Source organism: Helicoverpa armigera, chromosome 4 (genome assembly GCF_030705265.1).
Source record: "Helicoverpa armigera isolate CAAS_96S chromosome 4, ASM3070526v1, whole genome shotgun sequence".
In the NCBI taxonomy this organism is placed as follows: domain Eukaryota; kingdom Metazoa; phylum Arthropoda; class Insecta; order Lepidoptera; family Noctuidae; genus Helicoverpa; species Helicoverpa armigera.
In genome coordinates this window covers 5641876-5660917 of record NC_087123.1, presented here as the reverse complement: position 1 = coordinate 5660917, position 19042 = coordinate 5641876, and the positions used below count along the sequence as shown (strand labels likewise).

The 19042-nt window shown below is 34.0% G+C and overlaps 1 protein-coding gene across 1 annotated transcript in view; it reads left to right on the top strand.

Annotated features, from left to right (window-relative positions):
- Positions 1–565: 565 nt before the first annotated feature.
- Positions 566–19042, top strand: part of LOC110384055 (3',5'-cyclic-AMP phosphodiesterase) — a 368048-nt gene continuing 349571 nt past the window's right edge. The window contains exons 1-2 of the mRNA XM_064034097.1: positions 566–860; positions 4725–4890. Coding sequence (XP_063890167.1) covers positions 683–860; positions 4725–4890 — 344 coding nt within the window. The 5' untranslated portion in view covers positions 566–682. The remainder of the gene's footprint in view (positions 861–4724; positions 4891–19042) is intronic.

The window sequence follows — 19042 nt, the reverse complement described above, 5'->3', positions numbered from 1 at the left end:
TGATTTGTTTACATGGATTGCTAGGATATTGATGTTGAACAAACTTTTGACTGTTTTAGCCGATTAAGGAAATTATTTCATTGTGATAAAAATATAGCTATTGCTGTGAAGGTTTAAAGATCTTAAAGCTCTAGAGTCTTTATGGCTTATTTATAGAACAAAATTAAACACAGAAAGAGCATATTACTAACGATAGGCTTAAGAAAAGCTTTAATTATAGACTTCTATTTATTTACCCTTTTCGTATTCTGGCATATGCGTGTTTATTTGCGATACGAGTTATGATTAATTGCAAACACGTTTATGCATACAATGATTAATACATTTTTTTTGTAGAAACTATTCTTAGATGTCAAGTTAAAGAAAAATGTGAGACGCTATTTAAACTAATGTTTCATTAACAATTATATTATGTTTAATTCATATTTTTTTTGTTTCAGATTTTCATCTCAGTCGCCATTACTGGATATATAATTAATATTATAATGAGGAAAATATAAAAACTTCAGTGATTCTAGTGTATAAGATATTAAATTGTGGCAGTGTAGTTTAGTGAACGTGACCAAAAACAAGTGATTTGAAAGGTAAAGGTGTTCAGTGACGTATCTTCCTTATAACAGTGCAGATTATCTAGTGGTGAATAGTAAGGTGTAGTGAACGTAGAGAGTGAACAAAAATAGTGATGTCAGCGTGTGTAGTGGAAGAAGGTAGGGAGGAGGGCGGCGGCGCGTGCGCGTTGGAAGCCGGGTCGAGCGTGGATCGCGACGAGATGCCCGAGCGCCCGCGCAGGGAAGTGCTACTGAGCGCGCGCGGAAGACGCGCTTGCTCCGAACAGGGACCCCACCCGAGTCTGAATTTTCGTAAGTTTTTCTAACACTTTTCGTGCGGTTATATGTTAGTTATAAAGTGAGTCAGGTTCTGTTTGTGATTCACGTGCTTTAGTGATGTCCCGCTTTTTTGTTGTATGTTTATGTACCTATAGGCAGTAGGTACCCACATTTTAATGGTCTTAAGAATCTTTGAATGTGTTTTTAGTTAGATGTAATATAGTTACATTATTGCTAGCTCAGTTTATGAGTAATTGATTACTATTGTGGAATTTTCTCGAATTCGCTTTATATTTTTTTTCTTATTAGTAGGAATAAACATTCATCAAAATCGATGGATGTCTATGAACATGCAGTATTGCCATATAAAATTCTAACTAAACAATAGCAAAAAACAATAGTTTAAGGAAAACCGCAAGCACATGTTTTCTTTGAAACTACAAATTACATAGTGGCAAAGTAGAGCTATTTCCTTAAATAGCTGTTTCAAGACAATTCGCTCGATTCATAGCCCGCCTGAAGGGTCGCTTCAGGCGGGCTATGACTCATTAATGGATTAAGCTAGTAAGTAATTAAGTACTATTTCATGGAGTGTCTGTAAACTTTAATCATATTAGTGCTATCGTTCGTCATGAAGATGAATGATGTCATTCGAGTTTCGACGCGTTGTCGAAATGAACACTTCATTACATTTTTATTTGACGATATTATCTTGACACGGTGCTGATAAACAGACTAAAAATATTGTTTAATATGTATGTTTACTTTAGAGACGGGTTGCATGGAAATCAGATAAAGTTCCTGACTTGGTACTTGTTATGCAGAAACTGTGGACCACAATGCTATAAAAGTTTTAAGATCAATGTTTATGGCCATGCGGCTAAACTCTAGCGAATAAATATATGAGATTTGTGATATGATAAAGATGGATGAGAACGAAAATACAGTTTTTGTTGACACAAAAAATGTGGGGTCGAGGTCAAGATGATAACAATTGAAGTTTTAGTCATTTAGAAATTATTTATTAATACTACCTATTATGTTGATTAAAGAGTGCGTTATTATCAACGCGAGGGCTAATAAAGATATTATCTGAATGATTTATAGCAGATAGTCTTAATGCATGTGTAATACAGCTATTAAAATGCCGTCTTACTTTTCAGTATTTTTTCCAACGTGATGGAAGATGCCACAAATAACTTCAAGACGTTTATTACGATTTCTATTGTGAAACTTCCTAGTCACACGTACATGCTAATTTCTTCATATTTTAGTGCGTTTTGTGACTGAATTAGTACTGTCGTAAATCTTTGTTCGTGAGTAACACACGAGTATAGAGTCTATTGAAAACTGTGAATGATTTCAACAGTTGATCCACGCCAGCTTAGTTATCGTAACAGTTTGAACGAGGGGTCCATTTTTTGTTTCTGTGTAAAATACAATTCGTGCACCTAGTGATATTGAAGTGACAGTGTTAGTGAATTTTGTAGTTTTGAATGGACATTAACGTACAGTTTTCAGTTGTGAGTTGCTGTGCCCTTAACTTCCTGACCGCGGCATTTAAATAAGATTGGGACTTCGACCTATTGTCTCACGTAAAGTAAGTTTATCTCATTTCGTCTCCGAGTCACATTTTCGATGTTCCCTGTATTCTTAATAATTGTCTTTTATCATTTGAGGCTACAACTTGCGCTCTGAGTTCAGTAGACTAGAAATATGAGAAATATCATTAATTGATTGTTGCTAGGGCAACGGGAAATGAATTCCTAGCTAATGAATGGGGAGTATTTTTCATTAGGCCGGTGTTATTGAAATAAAATGTGGAACATCACCCTCAGGGGATTTGGGGGTAACACATGTTGCGAAGTACTCGCGTCCAGAAAGTTGTGCCCCTAAAGTAACGGTTGTATTATGACGAATGGGTTTATATGACAAACGAGTGTTTTGTTTTGTAACATGAAAATAACTGTAATTATTGGCACGCTTGCATAACCGGGTGTACGTAGGTAATGTACAATTATACATACCTACTCGTATGTGGACGATTTAAAATATGTAGGTACTCGTAGGTGCTTGTAAGTAAGAAATGTAACACGTGGCGTTCTATATTTTCTACTCATACTTAACCTAGGTAAAACACGTGAGTTTATGTATGTACATGTAATTACCAGTTTACCAGGTTGAACGGAAAAATTGCGTGCAAATATGAAAAGCCCGTTTTTCTAAACAATATAGCCTGGTTATGCCAGTGTTTCAAATGTGTAGAGTTCCTTAATTTGCATGAAAAAAAGCGATGAAAAGCTTGGCTTGCAGATCAATACACCGTAAACAGGCCACGACTTGATTGTGTTGGAAAAGGTGCCTTTCACGTCACTCTTTTTATTTTATGACACGATCAAAAAGGAATTATTCAGCGGTACAAAAAGCTGGGACAGATAAATCAGGAATCATTCGGTTTTTGAGTTTTAAAATGTTTGTATTTCTGAAATAATGTTATATGGATAATCATTACTAATTTCTAATTAATAAAAATGGCATTCTTTAGAATTTAGGACAATATTAAATTTTTTTGTCACAATACTTACAACACGGCTTGCACACTAAATTTAAAAAATACGTTCATGTAAGAAGGGGTTAAGGACCTCCACCCTTACTAATTGGCAAAATTAAAACAATACCTACTTAAAATCTTAGTCATTATCTTTGAAACATCAGCAGCAGAACAAAAGGCGACTCATCAAACCAGCCAGCAGGCTTCCATTCATTTGGTTAGTGAATGTTCAATCGAACACTGATACTGGGTTCGTGGAGGTCCCTTATCACAGCTTTGCTCGCCGCATTCACTATAATTGATTTTACTGTGCGGTGGACGGTGTCAAATATTCGTAACGAGTAATTTTCAGATGAGGAATTGTCATAGGACTCCCAGTAAAAATTACACATTATTCTTTCGCTATTCACAGCGACTATGCACGTAAATTCTATAAATTGTTGTTATATGCTGATGAGGATCAACATTTTATTATAAAGTAAAAGGTGTCTGGAGATATATTCTTCTTGCATTGTTACAATTGCCTTGGGCAGCTTCCAGCTTAGGGTCTTATTGCGGATTCTCCAACTATATAACCTAGCTCTGCATATCTTTGTGCACCTTATTAATATATTTTCGATCTCATTTAATTATCTGTGCTTGAAAAAAGAAACGTATATATTTTGATTATGTCAATATCTTTTACACTAGAAAAATTGAGGTATTCATCTAACTTATCTTGTACTTAAAAAGGAATAGGAAATAAAACTCTGTACATATTAGGTTCAGTCTGTCATTGAGTAGATTCTGAAGTGGTTTCACAATTAGGTTTAGTAGGACAACTCGTAGCGTTGCCGTCATAAGCTCGTCAAGTAGGGTACGCATTAATCAAGGGCCGCCTAATTTGTCCATTAAATTCGGCGAGTAATAGATTTTTTATGCCCGTGAAGGCCGAGGCGAGTTTTATTTATTTTGGTCACAAATGTAAGCGTAATTATTTTTTACACAGTCACTTTCACATTTGCTATAAGTGGTTGACATTCATCATCATCATTATATCCCTGTTGCCGTCTTTGGAAGAATGTACTGTAGATTATTATTACAAAAAGCTTAAGCGGTTTCTTGGAAATATGCACTATAAATAAATAAGTCGAAGCATTCGATTAAATTGACAGACATTCATCGCATGATATTTTTTCTTAGAAAGAAAGAAAAATGTATTTGTCAGAATGTAGTTACAATAGGTGTGGAGTCCTATACATTCTCATCGTAGAACAGACTTATTATATTTGATTTAACTGTAAGCTATCCAAGATTAATTATCCACAATCACAATAAAATTTTCTGATTCTATTTATTTCATCCAGAACACGGCACATCGCACCTCTGGGGAGCGAACAACAGTCGCCGCGGTTGGAGTCGCAAGCGCACGTCAGCGCCACAGATGAGCAACGTGCACGGTTCGATGCCGCGGGTCGCGCTGGTGCTGCGCTCGCGGCGCAGCTGGCCAGTCGCACCGCAGTCCTGTAGAAGGTAAATTGTAGTAATAAGTTCTTATAGCGATAATTACAGAATACATAGGGTCATTCTTTTTAAAGAGCCCCTTAATCTTATTAATTTATCTTTAAAATTAAATAATTGCTTATTTCTATTTGGCACGGGGATGTTCATTAAGCCTATCTATCTTAGCCTGGATTGTTTTGTCAAATTGCTAAAAATCCTGTAGGTATGATGTATCGTCAATCAACGTTATTCCAAGTGACTTTTAATTTAAAATTCGTAGACAAAAATATTGAACCTATTATGATCCTTCAATATAAGCAAGACATTATTTTAACATAATCTAATAACTTGATTTGAACATATTACTTTCTTCAACAAAATTATGTTAGGTAAAGATATATTTTTATATTTTGCCAACTTTTGTCTGAATTATTATTTATACTTGTAATATACTTAAACAAAAGTCACACAAAGTTATTTCAAGTTATGCTATCAATTAACTGGAATAACATAAAACGAAAATACACAAAGTAATTTCGTTTCAACCCACGAAGTTCTAGACCTGCCCTCTAGACACCTTACTATTACATAAATAATTCCAATAAAGCGTTCTTTTTGGATCGTCTATTAATAAATGAACTGTGTACTCTATGGTTCTATTCATTTGGTTTTGGAACGCATGACGTCAGCTACGTGCCTGTACAATAATAGTATCAACTTAACCCTACTTAAAAGTCAAGGAGGTCGGAAGGCGATGCCAAGAAAGCTGACTGCACTTCCTATAGCGTGGGCAAGTAAGCGCTCGGTCAACACTTCGCTAACTAAGAATGTCGACGACATTTTAGGCCCGCTTGCACTATTACTCGCTAAAACATTTAGGTACGGCTAAATGTATTTAAAATTGCATTATGTATCTTTCACATTTGGATTTGGCAGAACTTAAAACGTTTCCAGTATTTTATGTGGTACGTAAAAATGAATAGAATTTAATTTTTCCGCATTAGAATAATAACATTCGGAAGGATTGCTAGCCCTCCTCGAAAACACTGAGTAAGAGGTAAGAAGCTTGTAACTAAATATCAGCTGTAGATACCGATCGATCGATCTATGAGATTAAATATAGCTTGTCACAGGCCAGTCCTTAGATAGATTGTGTCTAGACTTTTGAAGGGGGTATCTATGGGTAACAGTCAGCTAAGAGCTGTCATATTACTAGCTATTCAGGAAATTGCGAACTAAGTTAATTCTTTTAGTGGACGCTAGAACTTAACCTGGTAAGCTTTACATATAATAAACAAAACTAATAATAAAATACCAAGCTTGTTTCAATATTATCCGTACGACAGATTCACGAAGACTTTTGTGTTATAGGTATGTGTTGCTTTAGACTTCAAAAAGGGAAATACAATTTTCTTATTACATAGATGACGAAGAATAATATCAAAGCAATAAAATGATACTGGGATAGGTAAAACCGTGTTTTCCTTTTGATCTTAGTACGTAGGTTAAACGTAAACATGAAATTCTTGACGCGAAGTCAGATACGCGACACATGCAAATATTGTAAGTGGTAATAATGTAAATACTGACGGATATATTACTAAATCTAAGCAGCACTAAAACGTTCGAAGTGCTCATGTGTTCACAATGTTGTGTACAAAACAGTTATTTAATATTATAGAAACAAAGTTGCTTTTCACTAGTCTGACGTATTATTTTCACGAACTACCTATTTAATAATACACATATCAATTAGTACTTAAAATTAATTAAAGGCAATAATAATAATTTTAATGCATATTGATTTATCGTAAAACAATACAAAAACATATCTACTCGATAAGCAGAACAGTTACACGTGTTGCTTGAACATTTCTGTCCCGCCATATCAAGTCTCTTTGGACTCATCATTCAAATTAACGACGTATAAAATGTTTAATGCAATTATAAAGTGTCCCCCGAGAGGCGAACCTTGCAAATTTCATCTACTTAAACCAATTCTCAAGAGTAAAACTTCCGTTAAATTACACGTGACACGCAATTTAAACCGTGTTTAACTCGATAAACTATGTTTATCTATGTAATTAATTAACGTCAATGTCAGTTGCCGCTTCATCGAGTAACTTGGATGGTCCGTTTGAACCATAAATGAAGAGTAATAACGTCTCCTGTCAGCTGTCACTTTTCCCGCTTCGATAGACTAATGATTTAGAAAAGTTGTTTTATTTTAATTGGAATAATTGATTGGTTTCTTTGTAACACCACAATCAAAACAATATTCATTTAATCAAACGGTTGACGATGTTATTTAAATGTTTGTGGTAACAAGACAAATTAAATACACACTTTAGCCAGACACAGTCTTAAAGATAAGATTTTACAATAAATTATATTGTTAACTGAAATGTTGAAGGTATTTTTCCGTTGACTTATGAATAAAATATGAGCAAAGTGCTGAATCAAAAGTCATTTATTCAAATTAGGCTGGAAATCAGCTCTTTTTGAGTGTAACAGTACTCAAAATGTCAACTAAGTATTTTCTGCCGTTCATGTTGAGATAAGGTTTGAACATCGAAATCTACATTTCTTAAATAGATTTTATATTCAATACATTAACTTCAAATCAATTGATTCTAACCAGTGATACATAATTAATTTGCATAAGAAATATTTTTTTTTTACTGACTATGAGAAAATAATTTAAAATGTTATTGTGGGATTCTCTCTATTTGTAGGTATAAAAAAGTGGAATGTAGTCATAGTAATTTGTCTTCAATCAAAAAATATTTTAGGTTTTCAATAACAAAATGAAATCACATTTAAAGATAACAATAATAAAGGAAATTGGATTTCGAATATTAAATCGGTTTTGACACCGATTCTTACTTTCATTCAGACGATTTTTGAAAAGGTTCCAAGATCTGTGATAAATTGTGGTGAAAAGGTTTGCATAAAGATTTTTCATATAAAAAGAGATTTAAATAGAAGTTAAACTCTATGGGCCTAAATAAAAATAATCTATTAAGTGATTGATTTTAACAACAGTTTTGATAATATATTTTAACGTCACTCGGTATTTTGAAGCAGACGCATGAAAAATTAAAAACTTTAATCTATCCATTTCCTAGAATCAACGAACAAAGCCATTTCCTAGAATCAACGAACAAAGCCATGATAAGCCGCTCCAAACCTATAATTTGAAATCCCCTACGCTGTAATACGGGCTTCACTATAGAGTGTCATATACATAGATACGTAGATACGAACCTCTTGATTGCCACATGCCATAAAACAATTACAGTGGGCAATGTGGTGGTTCCAAGGGAGGGGGACTGGCAGCCTTAGTGTCGCGTTCGGAATTTAAATAAGACATTATCTGCGTTCTGTGTATTTGTAAAACTAAACAATCAGATTGCGTTTTCAAATATTTGCTTCCAACGTTCTATTTTCGAACTTCAGTTACATATTTAATTATGAAACGTATGAAACAGACTGTGTTTGTGTATTGTTTAGCTGCGAAATCGAATTATTCATGCGCATTTTTCAGTATTGAAACTAATGGGTTTCACATTTTAGAGAACGTTATACACAAATTACAATATGATTTCATCAGCTTTGCTTTGAATAAGCGATTTGATATAATCAACGTTTAGAGTGTAACGAAATTATTATCGATTTTCGTTAATGCTTAGTTTAGAATTACTTATTGTCTGCATTTGCGTAGGTATAAAGTTATCTGAATTGATCTAAAATTACAAATATTTGTTCTGAAGGGTACTTACTCATTTGGTCGATTGTTGGTTTGCATTGAATAGGCTTCGACATTACTGTATCAATATAAAAGTTCTTTTATTTACCCGGTAGTGTAATTTAATTCGATATTTTTTCATTCGATATAAGCCATTATATTTAAGCCATATATTTCATTAGATTTTGCCATTATTTTAAAAGCTTAAACAAGTATCTTCATAAAACGTCTAATTATGAATACACACTACGATCGTGCAAAAAGGGGCTTATAACAAAGTTTCAACTATCACTAACATTGGACACGTGGATACATTCTAACTGAATTATGAACAAACAAGCTTTTGTCATGGTGCCATTCGTATTTTATATCTCAGACATATTGTTTGTACATATATTTAAACGCTCTGTGATCGAATCTATACTATATCTTTACTACTATTATAACGCCGAAGAGTTTGTTTGCTTAAACGTGTTAATCTCAGGAAATAGTGGTCCGGATTGAAAAAATATTTCAGTGTTAGATAGCCCTTTTATCGAGGGAGGCTATAGGCTACGTTCGAGGCGAGTGAAACCGCTGGCAGAAGCTGGTGATGTATATTTGACAAAGATGCTTAATTTTATGGCAAAGATAGTGAGAAAAAGCAAAGAGACAGATGTGAGAAGATATCTCAGTAATCTCAGCATTAAATACTAGTGTAGTTAAAATAAAACAGCGTAAGTACCTCTAATGCAAACTTTAATAGCTGTATTTACTACAATATTTACTACTACATACAACACGTGCTCAAATCCGTTAAGCTATCAGCTTTTGCAACTATTGTTATGGCGCGAATATCTACATAGGTACACTGAATCATATGTTAAGCCTTTATGCAGCGACATACATACGTAAAGATGCTCCTATGACCCGCATCGAACAATAGGAAGAACTTGCTCTGCCTGACTTCCTTCCACCCGTGGAACGGCTGCCACCAGGTTACGACCAACCGTGGCCTGTATGGAAGTCTCTTACAGGCTACGTGCACAGGTAGGCAGGTGCAGGGAAAACCTATGTAAGTGGGGCTACACTGACGACAATAGCTGCGGGTGTGGTGCCATACCACAAACCATGCGGCACCTTCTATGCTGCCCACTATGCCCCGACAGCTGCATAGTGGATGACCTTTATAACGCTACTGACAATGCCGTATGCGTAGCGAAATATTGGGCCTCCAAAATTTAAGTTGCCATCGACTCGCCAAGAAGAAGAAGAAGAAGAAGCGACGTACATAAGCGTCTGTAGGTGACGGATGTAATAAGCGAAATGACGTGGCCTGTGACCTTATTTTTTATAAATATATAAATTGTATTATACGAGGTTTCTTTCAAATATTGCATTTATATGCTAATGTTTTAATCTTCGTGTGTAGGATCGTGATAGGTACTGTTTTCTGATTCCGTTTTGTGGGGATTAGGTAAAGGATTACGCTACGTTAGGTAGGTAACTGTTTTACTTGTAACTGCGGAGATATAGTTTGGTTTAATAACATGTTTTGTTAGTCAGATTTAAGATTTTAACCAATATAAATTAAAAAGCATAAGTCTGTAATGGAAAAAAATATTCATAATATTTTGCCTACGTATTATAAAAAATCTGAATCATACAGCTTGCTTTGGTTTGGTCCGTTAGTTTATTAACAGTACTTAATGCAAAGTTACGCCTAACATACAATTCAGTAAGTTACTAGGTAATAAGAAAATGTCTCTAACACTCCAGTATTTATCAAAGTAGATTCATCGCATCGACAGGTGATAATATTATCCCCATTTTCCGCATACTTCAGAAAAATGAACCGGCATTTCCTTGAGTTGGCTTTTCATTTTTCAGCTTTGCGTAGTAAAATATTGTGATGTATTGTACACATTTGCTTTATGCACGTTTAGAAGATGGAAATTTATGAGTCCCAATGCAAACCTGTAAACATTTCAATAGCATGTATTTTATGAGTCAATGTTTTTGTTTCCTCATAGATTTGTTTCACCTTGTGAAGACATATCAAATTTAAAAGACAATGTTAGTAGGTATATTGCATGGAGAAAAGAAAGATGAAAGAGAGATACCATAAGGCAGATAGGTCCAGCGCCTTCTTATAGGTCAAATGATGACGTGACCAAAATGATCATTTAGTAATGAACTGATGAGGCCGGATTCCTTGAGACATTTGTCAAAGATTTGGTTGTTCATGGTATTCTGTTTTTAAATGATCAAAGTTCCTTTTAACAAAAGGTATATGCAAGTCCTTAATATGATAAACGTTAATCCAATCTCACGTACGTACCTACTACATCTTGATAAATTTTATGAGACACGTGGTGTCGTAAATTTTCTAACGCCATTATTATATTACCTTTATCTTCCAGCATAACGTTAAAATGATAGGAAACCTTGCTAAGAGTACCCGCATACTGCAGACCAAACAGTCGGCCAACAATTTGTCGTCCGGCGGTGGTTGAACTTTTTTTAGACATCATGATTTCAATAAAAGGTATTAGTCGGTCTGATACTGTTAAAATACCTGATTGTTGTTATATGCGTACTACTATTCAATTACATGTTAATTTATGAGCCCGAACAAACTGTCGGCTGACTAAAAGTTTTCAGTGTGTAGAGACACAAAGGTTGATGAAAAATGGGAATTTCCTCAAATGACCCCTCAGTTCGGAGATTTCCCTATAATTTGAGCTTTCACGTTGAGGGTTTCAACCTTTGTAACACTCCCCCATTATATAATATTTAACGATCGATGTGCTGTTAATATTTACCTGTCTATTATATTATTTATCAAGTCGATTATTTGGTAGTGATTTCCCAAATAATGTAAGTACCAAGTTGTTATATATGTCTAGATAGTTTTATTTTAGAGTTTCATAATCAGCAAATAGAGATAAATTATTTCATTTAGGTACTCGTTACTTTGGTGAGGTATTGAAAATTTATATAATTTTTAGCTTTATGTGACAGTAACATGTTAGAAAATTGCCTGTTAGACTTCTGCGTCATTAAAGTTCTATGCCTTGTAATGTGAGTACGTACAAACCTAGTTACGATAGCTTGCCCCCATTCTCGAATTCTATACGTCGCGTCGCTAACAATACAACTATCTGTATAATGCGTATGTATATCAAGCTAATCAGATGTTCCCTTTTGGCAAATATAACAGAGTGAGGTTCGACGACAACTCTCGGGTCGCTCCCTTCCGAAGGATGAATGCTATGATTGATAACCTCCTGAAACCCATCTAAATCTTATTAATATTATATAATTTAGGTATGAACGTATTAAGTAGCTAGGTATATAGGTACATATAAGAAATTGAATCCAGCTCAAGGATTTTATAATGATTTATTTCTCCCGTGTAATTTAGCAGCGACGGTATAAAATAACAATGTTGAAGTTTAACGAGATTTATTAATATTTTTATAGCTTCGTGTTGCGGACTTTGATATAAATCATTGATTTATTGAATAATTCGATAGTAAATCATTGAGGGATAAAATCCAAGAATGGAAAGTCCATGTTTTCTCAGTTCATAAAAGTTGATTAAAATGAGTTCAATTTTTTTTTACCGAAGAGTCATAAAATTGTTTTTCATCCCACCATCTCGGAAAGAGTAGTTTTACCCTTTGATATCTGAGCGCAAAAGTCGTTTTTATCCTCTAGAGCGGCAAAGTGATTTAAATTTAGAATATCATGTGCAATACTCCATTTGTGACAATCTTGATAAGACTTTTCAAACAAATACATATTAAACAAATAAAATACTGCTTAAAATCATTATTCGATTAATTACGTAATTTTTATTATTGTTTTTACATAGATTTTTAACCTCGTTTCATTTTTAAACTGAGTTTTCAAATAAATGAATTTTAATAGGTGCTTCTTTTTATTTTGATACTCATATGTGCGCGCCATTTTGTTTTTTTGCATTAAGTAATTTCCTCGATGAAGTGGGATGAAATAATTATTTTTTATTGTTTTGAGGTCGATTTTAAACCTCATTACATTTTAAACTGAGTTTTTGCATAAATAAATTTTAATAGGTACATCTTTTTAATTTACCATGTGTGACGTGCGTACCATTTTCTTTTTTTGAGTTAAGAAATTTCCTCGATGAGGTGGGATGAAAAGTTACGTGTTGCACTCGAGTGCAAAGATTTTTCACCTTGTGCTCTTTTGATTCCCTCGCTATCGCTCAGGATTCTAATTATTGAAACACTCGCTACGCTCGTGTTTCAATTTTAGAATCCTTCGCTTGCTCGGTCATCAAAATTGAGCCCGCGGTTAAAAAGCAACTTTGCTCTCTTGTATAACAAATAACTATTTTTTTTCCAGAGATTGTACGTATGACAATTCGTTTGTGCGGCAATTCCAAAAGAAAATACTCAGGTCTATCTTTGAATCAGCTTACACCACTAAAATACAATCAAACTAATTGGACTATACAGAAAGAAGTTTAATTAAACAAAAGTATTTTTTATTATCTAAGCCGTTTGTTTCTCTTCAGTATTTCGTGACTTAAGTTTAGAAAGCTATTTATAAAGAATTTAATTTACGAACCCAACTTCTAAATAGCTAGGCAAGCACGTATTATTTATTGACTTGTCGCAGTCTCTCAAAAACTATAAACCGATTGCTTACATTCTTTTGTAAACTAATCATGAAAACTCTCTCTCTATCCGTAGTTGATTAATGTCATTGCTATATTTGATGGTTGATTGAATAGAAAGACTCGTGGATATTACATTTTTTTTTCGTATTTTTTGTGCGGTAATTTCATTCTCTATTTAAATATTTCAATTACCTAAACGCAACATTTTTTAAAATTTTGTTAGTAAAAATTCAGTCGTGTAATAACATCTCCTATCTTGTACCTAGTTTAGATTTCAAGTTTTCTGTATCTAAGAAATATCATAAGAATAACACTTATAACGAGCTCTGAAGTAAGTTGATTCTACTCGATAAACTTGAATGAAACTTAATTGGTTATGCATCAACGGTTTATCGATATCTCTTGCTTAGAGGACAGGCTCGCTTCGAGTACCTATATCTACGATTTACACTGTCACCATTATTGAACTGAAATTTGATTTTGATTTGTGTAAAAAAGGCCCTAAAATAAGAGGTACCAAATGTTTTGACCCCGTCAAAGACATTTACAGTCTTACTGCAAAAACTTAAACATCTGTTGAACACTTGTCTAAAAAGTCTGTAGCTGCAAAACGGACCTTATTTCAACGTCACAATCAGTTTTTTTTAGACTGGTGTTCAACAGACGTTTAAAAGTTTCTGTGGTACGACGGTCATTGTTTAAATAACGTCCCTATTGTTTTTTAAATTCAACCAACTATCACGTGTTTGGCAATGGTTTGGTAACACCCGTTCCCGTATTTGATTTTAGTGTCTGCTCCCTGCGGTTACAACTTACTGGCATGACTTTCTTGACATTTAACTTTGTGTTTGCAGAGGATGTATGACTTTTGGGACAATACTGCGAACGTTGCCAAAAGGCTTGCCAAAGCCCCCATGACCATATGGTTAACTTATGAGCCTGTGGAAGTTGTAAATTACGAGTAACTGATAGATACAGAAAATGGCTAAAACATTTTGGAGTTATAAAATATGAAGTACGTAGTGTCTGAAATAAGATATTTTGGTGATTTTTTTACAATTATAGGTACTTGTAGGCGTAGGAAATATTTGCAAGCATAGATTTTTCTTCGGGTCATTCACATGCTTTCAGACATGGTTACTTATCACGTTTCCTTAAATTTATTTCACTTTTGTATGGTGTTTGGGTGCATAATATTTCTTTGCTCCGTCACCCTCTTTATTCATGTTCCCGGGTCATTACTTACCTTGTCGTAATGGGTTTTGCGTAAACTTACCTTATAAAAGACTTTACAGACGCCAACTTTATGCGTCGTTTCGCAAAGGCGCAAATAAAAATGCGAAACCCTTGCTGTATCCTAATGTTGTCTTTGAAACAAATAAAATAGGACTTTGGTTTAATCCTGTCAAGTAAAATCTTCATAAATAAGCTTCAATATTTCCATATTAAAATAAATATTTACCGAAGGTATCATAGGAAAAATCATTTAAGAAGTTTGGCAAATAATCCGCCAACGGTGCAACTTACCGTCTGTGAAGCCTTTAACACTTGCATTTTCAACTTTACGGAGATCCATTTCATTTTACTGGCACATCAGCTCATTGTCACGTTCCACGTGTGTCTTCAACACTTCAAGAAGATGCCCCCGGGTGCTCTTAAAATGTTATTAGGCAGATGGATTCACTATCTTTTGCAGAGAGCCACTGAATATAATCAGGTTCAGTACCGAGGAGTTTACGAGCTTCTTTACTGCGAGTGACATTGTTGATCACCTATAAGGACGTATTATGTGACACTGTCTAAGATATTTTATTAAAAATATTATATTATCGAGACATTTTTCAGGTTTCACGCAAAGTGAAAAGGTTATTTATAAAGTCTGATAGAAGCTTTAATAAAATTATATATTTAGAATATTAGTTTCCAATATTCTTGTTTCAAAAATGCTTTTTGTTTTTTAGTTAAAGTAATATTGAAACCGCGCAACCCACAAACAATATTAAATGAGTTATTAAATATTAGGTAATATGAATTTAAAATACCTATATTTTTCTTTCTTTCTGTATATTTTTTTATTAAAGCTTTAGAAACAAAATCAGTAGGTACAAATAACAGGTCGTGCAAAACAACTTATACAAGTTGTGTATGTTGGTGTGTCCCCCACAAATAATGTTTGCGCGGTCAAGTTTGTGGGGTAGTCTGTATGTACTCAGTGTGTACGTAAATCGGTCTTTTATTGAATTGGGGCCACGACAGGTCACGAATCTTAAGGGTCAAATGCTGAAAGTAACTCGTCCGTTTTGGTGACGAATTTCAGGAACCTAGTACGAATTTACCTCTATATTAAATCAGTTTAAAAGGCAATTCATAGAAAGAGTATAAAATATATTGCCCTTGAAAACACACTGATAATATGACATATACTATTCTATCTTTTGCTAACTTCAATAGTGATAGAGCCAAATACATATTTTTATTATAATATTTTGTTCATTTTATGCGATGTTTTATACAAAGTTTCCCTTACAAAAAGACGCAGAAAAAACTTGCAGACGTTGAACACTCAACTAATGCATAACTACTATTGTAGAAAGCGAAGTAGTAAAGTTTTGGCATATTATTTTCTTCGCATTATGTTGATATAATATGTAAAAGTGCTTTTAATTTAAATCTTTTGAACAAAAGTACTTGTAAAGATCATCCAATAAGTGAAAAGAGCCTGAGGATAATGTTAAGGGGTCGTTCAGCATTTTAATCAAGTTAAATTGTAACGGCATTTAATCTAAGAACTCTGTGAACGAGCTTAAATACATTTAAGTTTGTATGGTATGTACAAATGAAAAATTACATACATTTAAACGTAGGTATGCCTAGTTCTTCTTCAGGGACGGATCGAGCCCTCCAAAAGCATCTAGGTAGGTATTCAATAAATTCATGTTCATGAAGGAGTATAAGAAGAAATAGTTAAGATAAGAGGGGAACACAAGAGAGTACATAGCGGAGTATTTCAGGGAGTTTATAGGCGAAGTAAATAAGTAAATAATGGGATATTTGATTTAGTAATTCATCTACTAATAGTAGTGCACTAAAAATGGGACCCCGTCTCGCCCCTCAACTTCACCTCTCTTCTTATTTAAAAACCCTTGACACTGACTTGAACTCCATCAGAGTTAACGTGTCTCAGTCTAATTGCGTGTAATTAATTAGTAATCACTAAACGATGTTCATAAAAGTTACTTCAAAACACTTCAAAAGATAAATTTGGATTAATCCATTGTTTTCATTGCATAAAAGACAGGGTGAATCTTTAACAGCTTTAAAAAAAACCATTGGTGCGTGATATTGGAATTTCTACTACTAATTAGGATTCTAGCGTTAGGTCACAAATATTTATTCAAGAGCACTATGGAAAACTTATTATAAACAGAATATTCCTAACCTTTTTTACCGATGTCTATCTTCGACATACTAACGTAACAAATACATATGGTGGCCGACGTTTTCCATTGTTCGTTTATCACCCTATGTAATCAAGGTCTCATAAGTATTTTGACAATGAGAAATATTTTTGCATTTCACGAGGGCATGACCTGACAAACGTTAAGTTGAAATAAACAGGATATTGGTATTACCGTTGAATAATTAAATCCTGTTTAAATAAGCTGGAGTTATGGTACCATAACGGACTGGTTTCATTGCCAAGTGCGATCTGGGGAGCTGTTTTGTAAACAATATCAAATGGGATTTGCTTCCAGTTTGAAATTACGAGGGTTCGAAATTTTACAACGGTCTACATTGCTCTTCACAAACCAGTCCTCTTTTCGGTGAGGGATGTAAACCCAGCAATGTATATTGGAGTTAGTGAAGTTGTGGTTTCTGGAATAGTACTCAGTTGTGCATAACATTTTCATAGGCGACTAAAAATACGTTCAAAGCCCACGAGCCATTATTCGTGGTCTGTTTGTTTATGACTACAGTCGACGCATGATGGATCGATGGCTTTATGATTCAGTCTACCTATATTTTTGATAAACACCTTTTCCGAAATTATACAAACAATTTAATGTAAAACAGACAGCCATTTTTTTAGTATCTATAGATATGTTGTATTACGCGTTTCCAAACTTTATATTTGTTTTAATTGCCACGTTTTACTATAGTTTATAAAAAAAAATAGTGCGGTGCCGTAAGAAGTTGGATTATGACATGATTTGGCAAAAAGTATTCTTAATGAGCAACAAAATATCATCCCAATTATGGTCGATTTTATTTCTTTATCAATAAAATCTTGCTGTTATTCCTTGCCAGCATTTCCAGGAATACAGGACATTTTTTGTCCTTTTATTTCCTACATTTTTATTCTACTCTCATCGGATCAAGATAGGGGATCAAGTCTCTCGTAAATCATCAAAGCTGTTTTGAGTAAATTAAAATCCTTATCATGTTATAAATCTGTTAATTTTATGAGTTAGAGAATGGTTTTCGGGATAAAATATTGAAGTATTTATTGGTTCTAAATAAAATATAATTCAATTCTATATTTATTGATCAGAAATAATTGACAAAAGGTTTTGTAATTTTTCAATTCATATTTCAATTTCAGATCTTAACTTTTAAAGCATTAATCAATCAATTTCCAAATCAAGGAATTTAGAGTTACGTCACTAATTGGCTTCAGTAGTGCGGTGTTAGGTACAAACTCAATTGCCTTGTTAGCAATGTAATATTCAGTGCTCTTTGGTCGCCTGTCAATTGAAAAGCTAGGTAAATTCCTAAACTTGGATTTGTATTATTACGTTAAAAATCGTTAAATCTAGAGAATTATTTATCTAGGTTTTCCGCTTGTATTTTTACCCGTGCCGAGCGACAAAAACCTGTCGCGAGGTTTCACGTGTCATCGTTTGAAACGGTAGTTGTCAATTGTTTGCTATACGTACCTATACGCGCCATATTGCGGTGCGATTCACTTGGAAAATCTATTAAAAAGTCTGTCCGTCAGAAGTGCTGTTAGAACAGTAGTTGTTACGAGCCTTCACTATGCAGCTTTAATCAAGTAAACTTTTATCCAAATCCATAATGGACAAACATAATGTGGTCTCAATAAATTACAGAGAAAATGTTTTTGGTTTCTTAGGGAAGTTCTATAAGATCCCAGAACGAATTCGCAGGCACCTACCAGGGCTTAAAATACCAGTCGTTGGTTACGTAATATACTTACGTCTTTGACAGGTATCTATTGGAGACAATAATTCACTCTCCACTCGAATACCTCAACTCATTAATTACCTAGGAGTTATTCCCTAACTTAAATATGAGAAACAATATTAGGAACCTTTCCAAAACCACTTATCAATTAACTTCTTATGCCAATTTTCCGCATCTTTCATAAAAGAAATTGCATAGCTGATATACTTGAACTGACACATATTTATTTAGTCGTTAGTTACGTAAGCCGCTGTAAGTATCAATATGTTATTGCCTCGTAACTGACAGCCACAAATCACCAAGATAATATCACCGTTGACGTGTGAAACACATTACTTATGTGTACACATTTTCTCCATAAAACAAAATATTATTGTCACATCGTCGTACGCCGGAAAATCTTCCCGTTGTGAAACCAATGTTAGCAAAAACGCCTAAACTTTTGCCCAAGGGGAGGCGAAAATAGTATAATGTGAAAAGGGTAAAAGATTTCACTGATCCTTCACTTTTCTTCACGTCTGAGTTTTTGTGATGCATTTGTCACGCCTGTTGTTTGACCTATTTGTTGAAGTTATTGC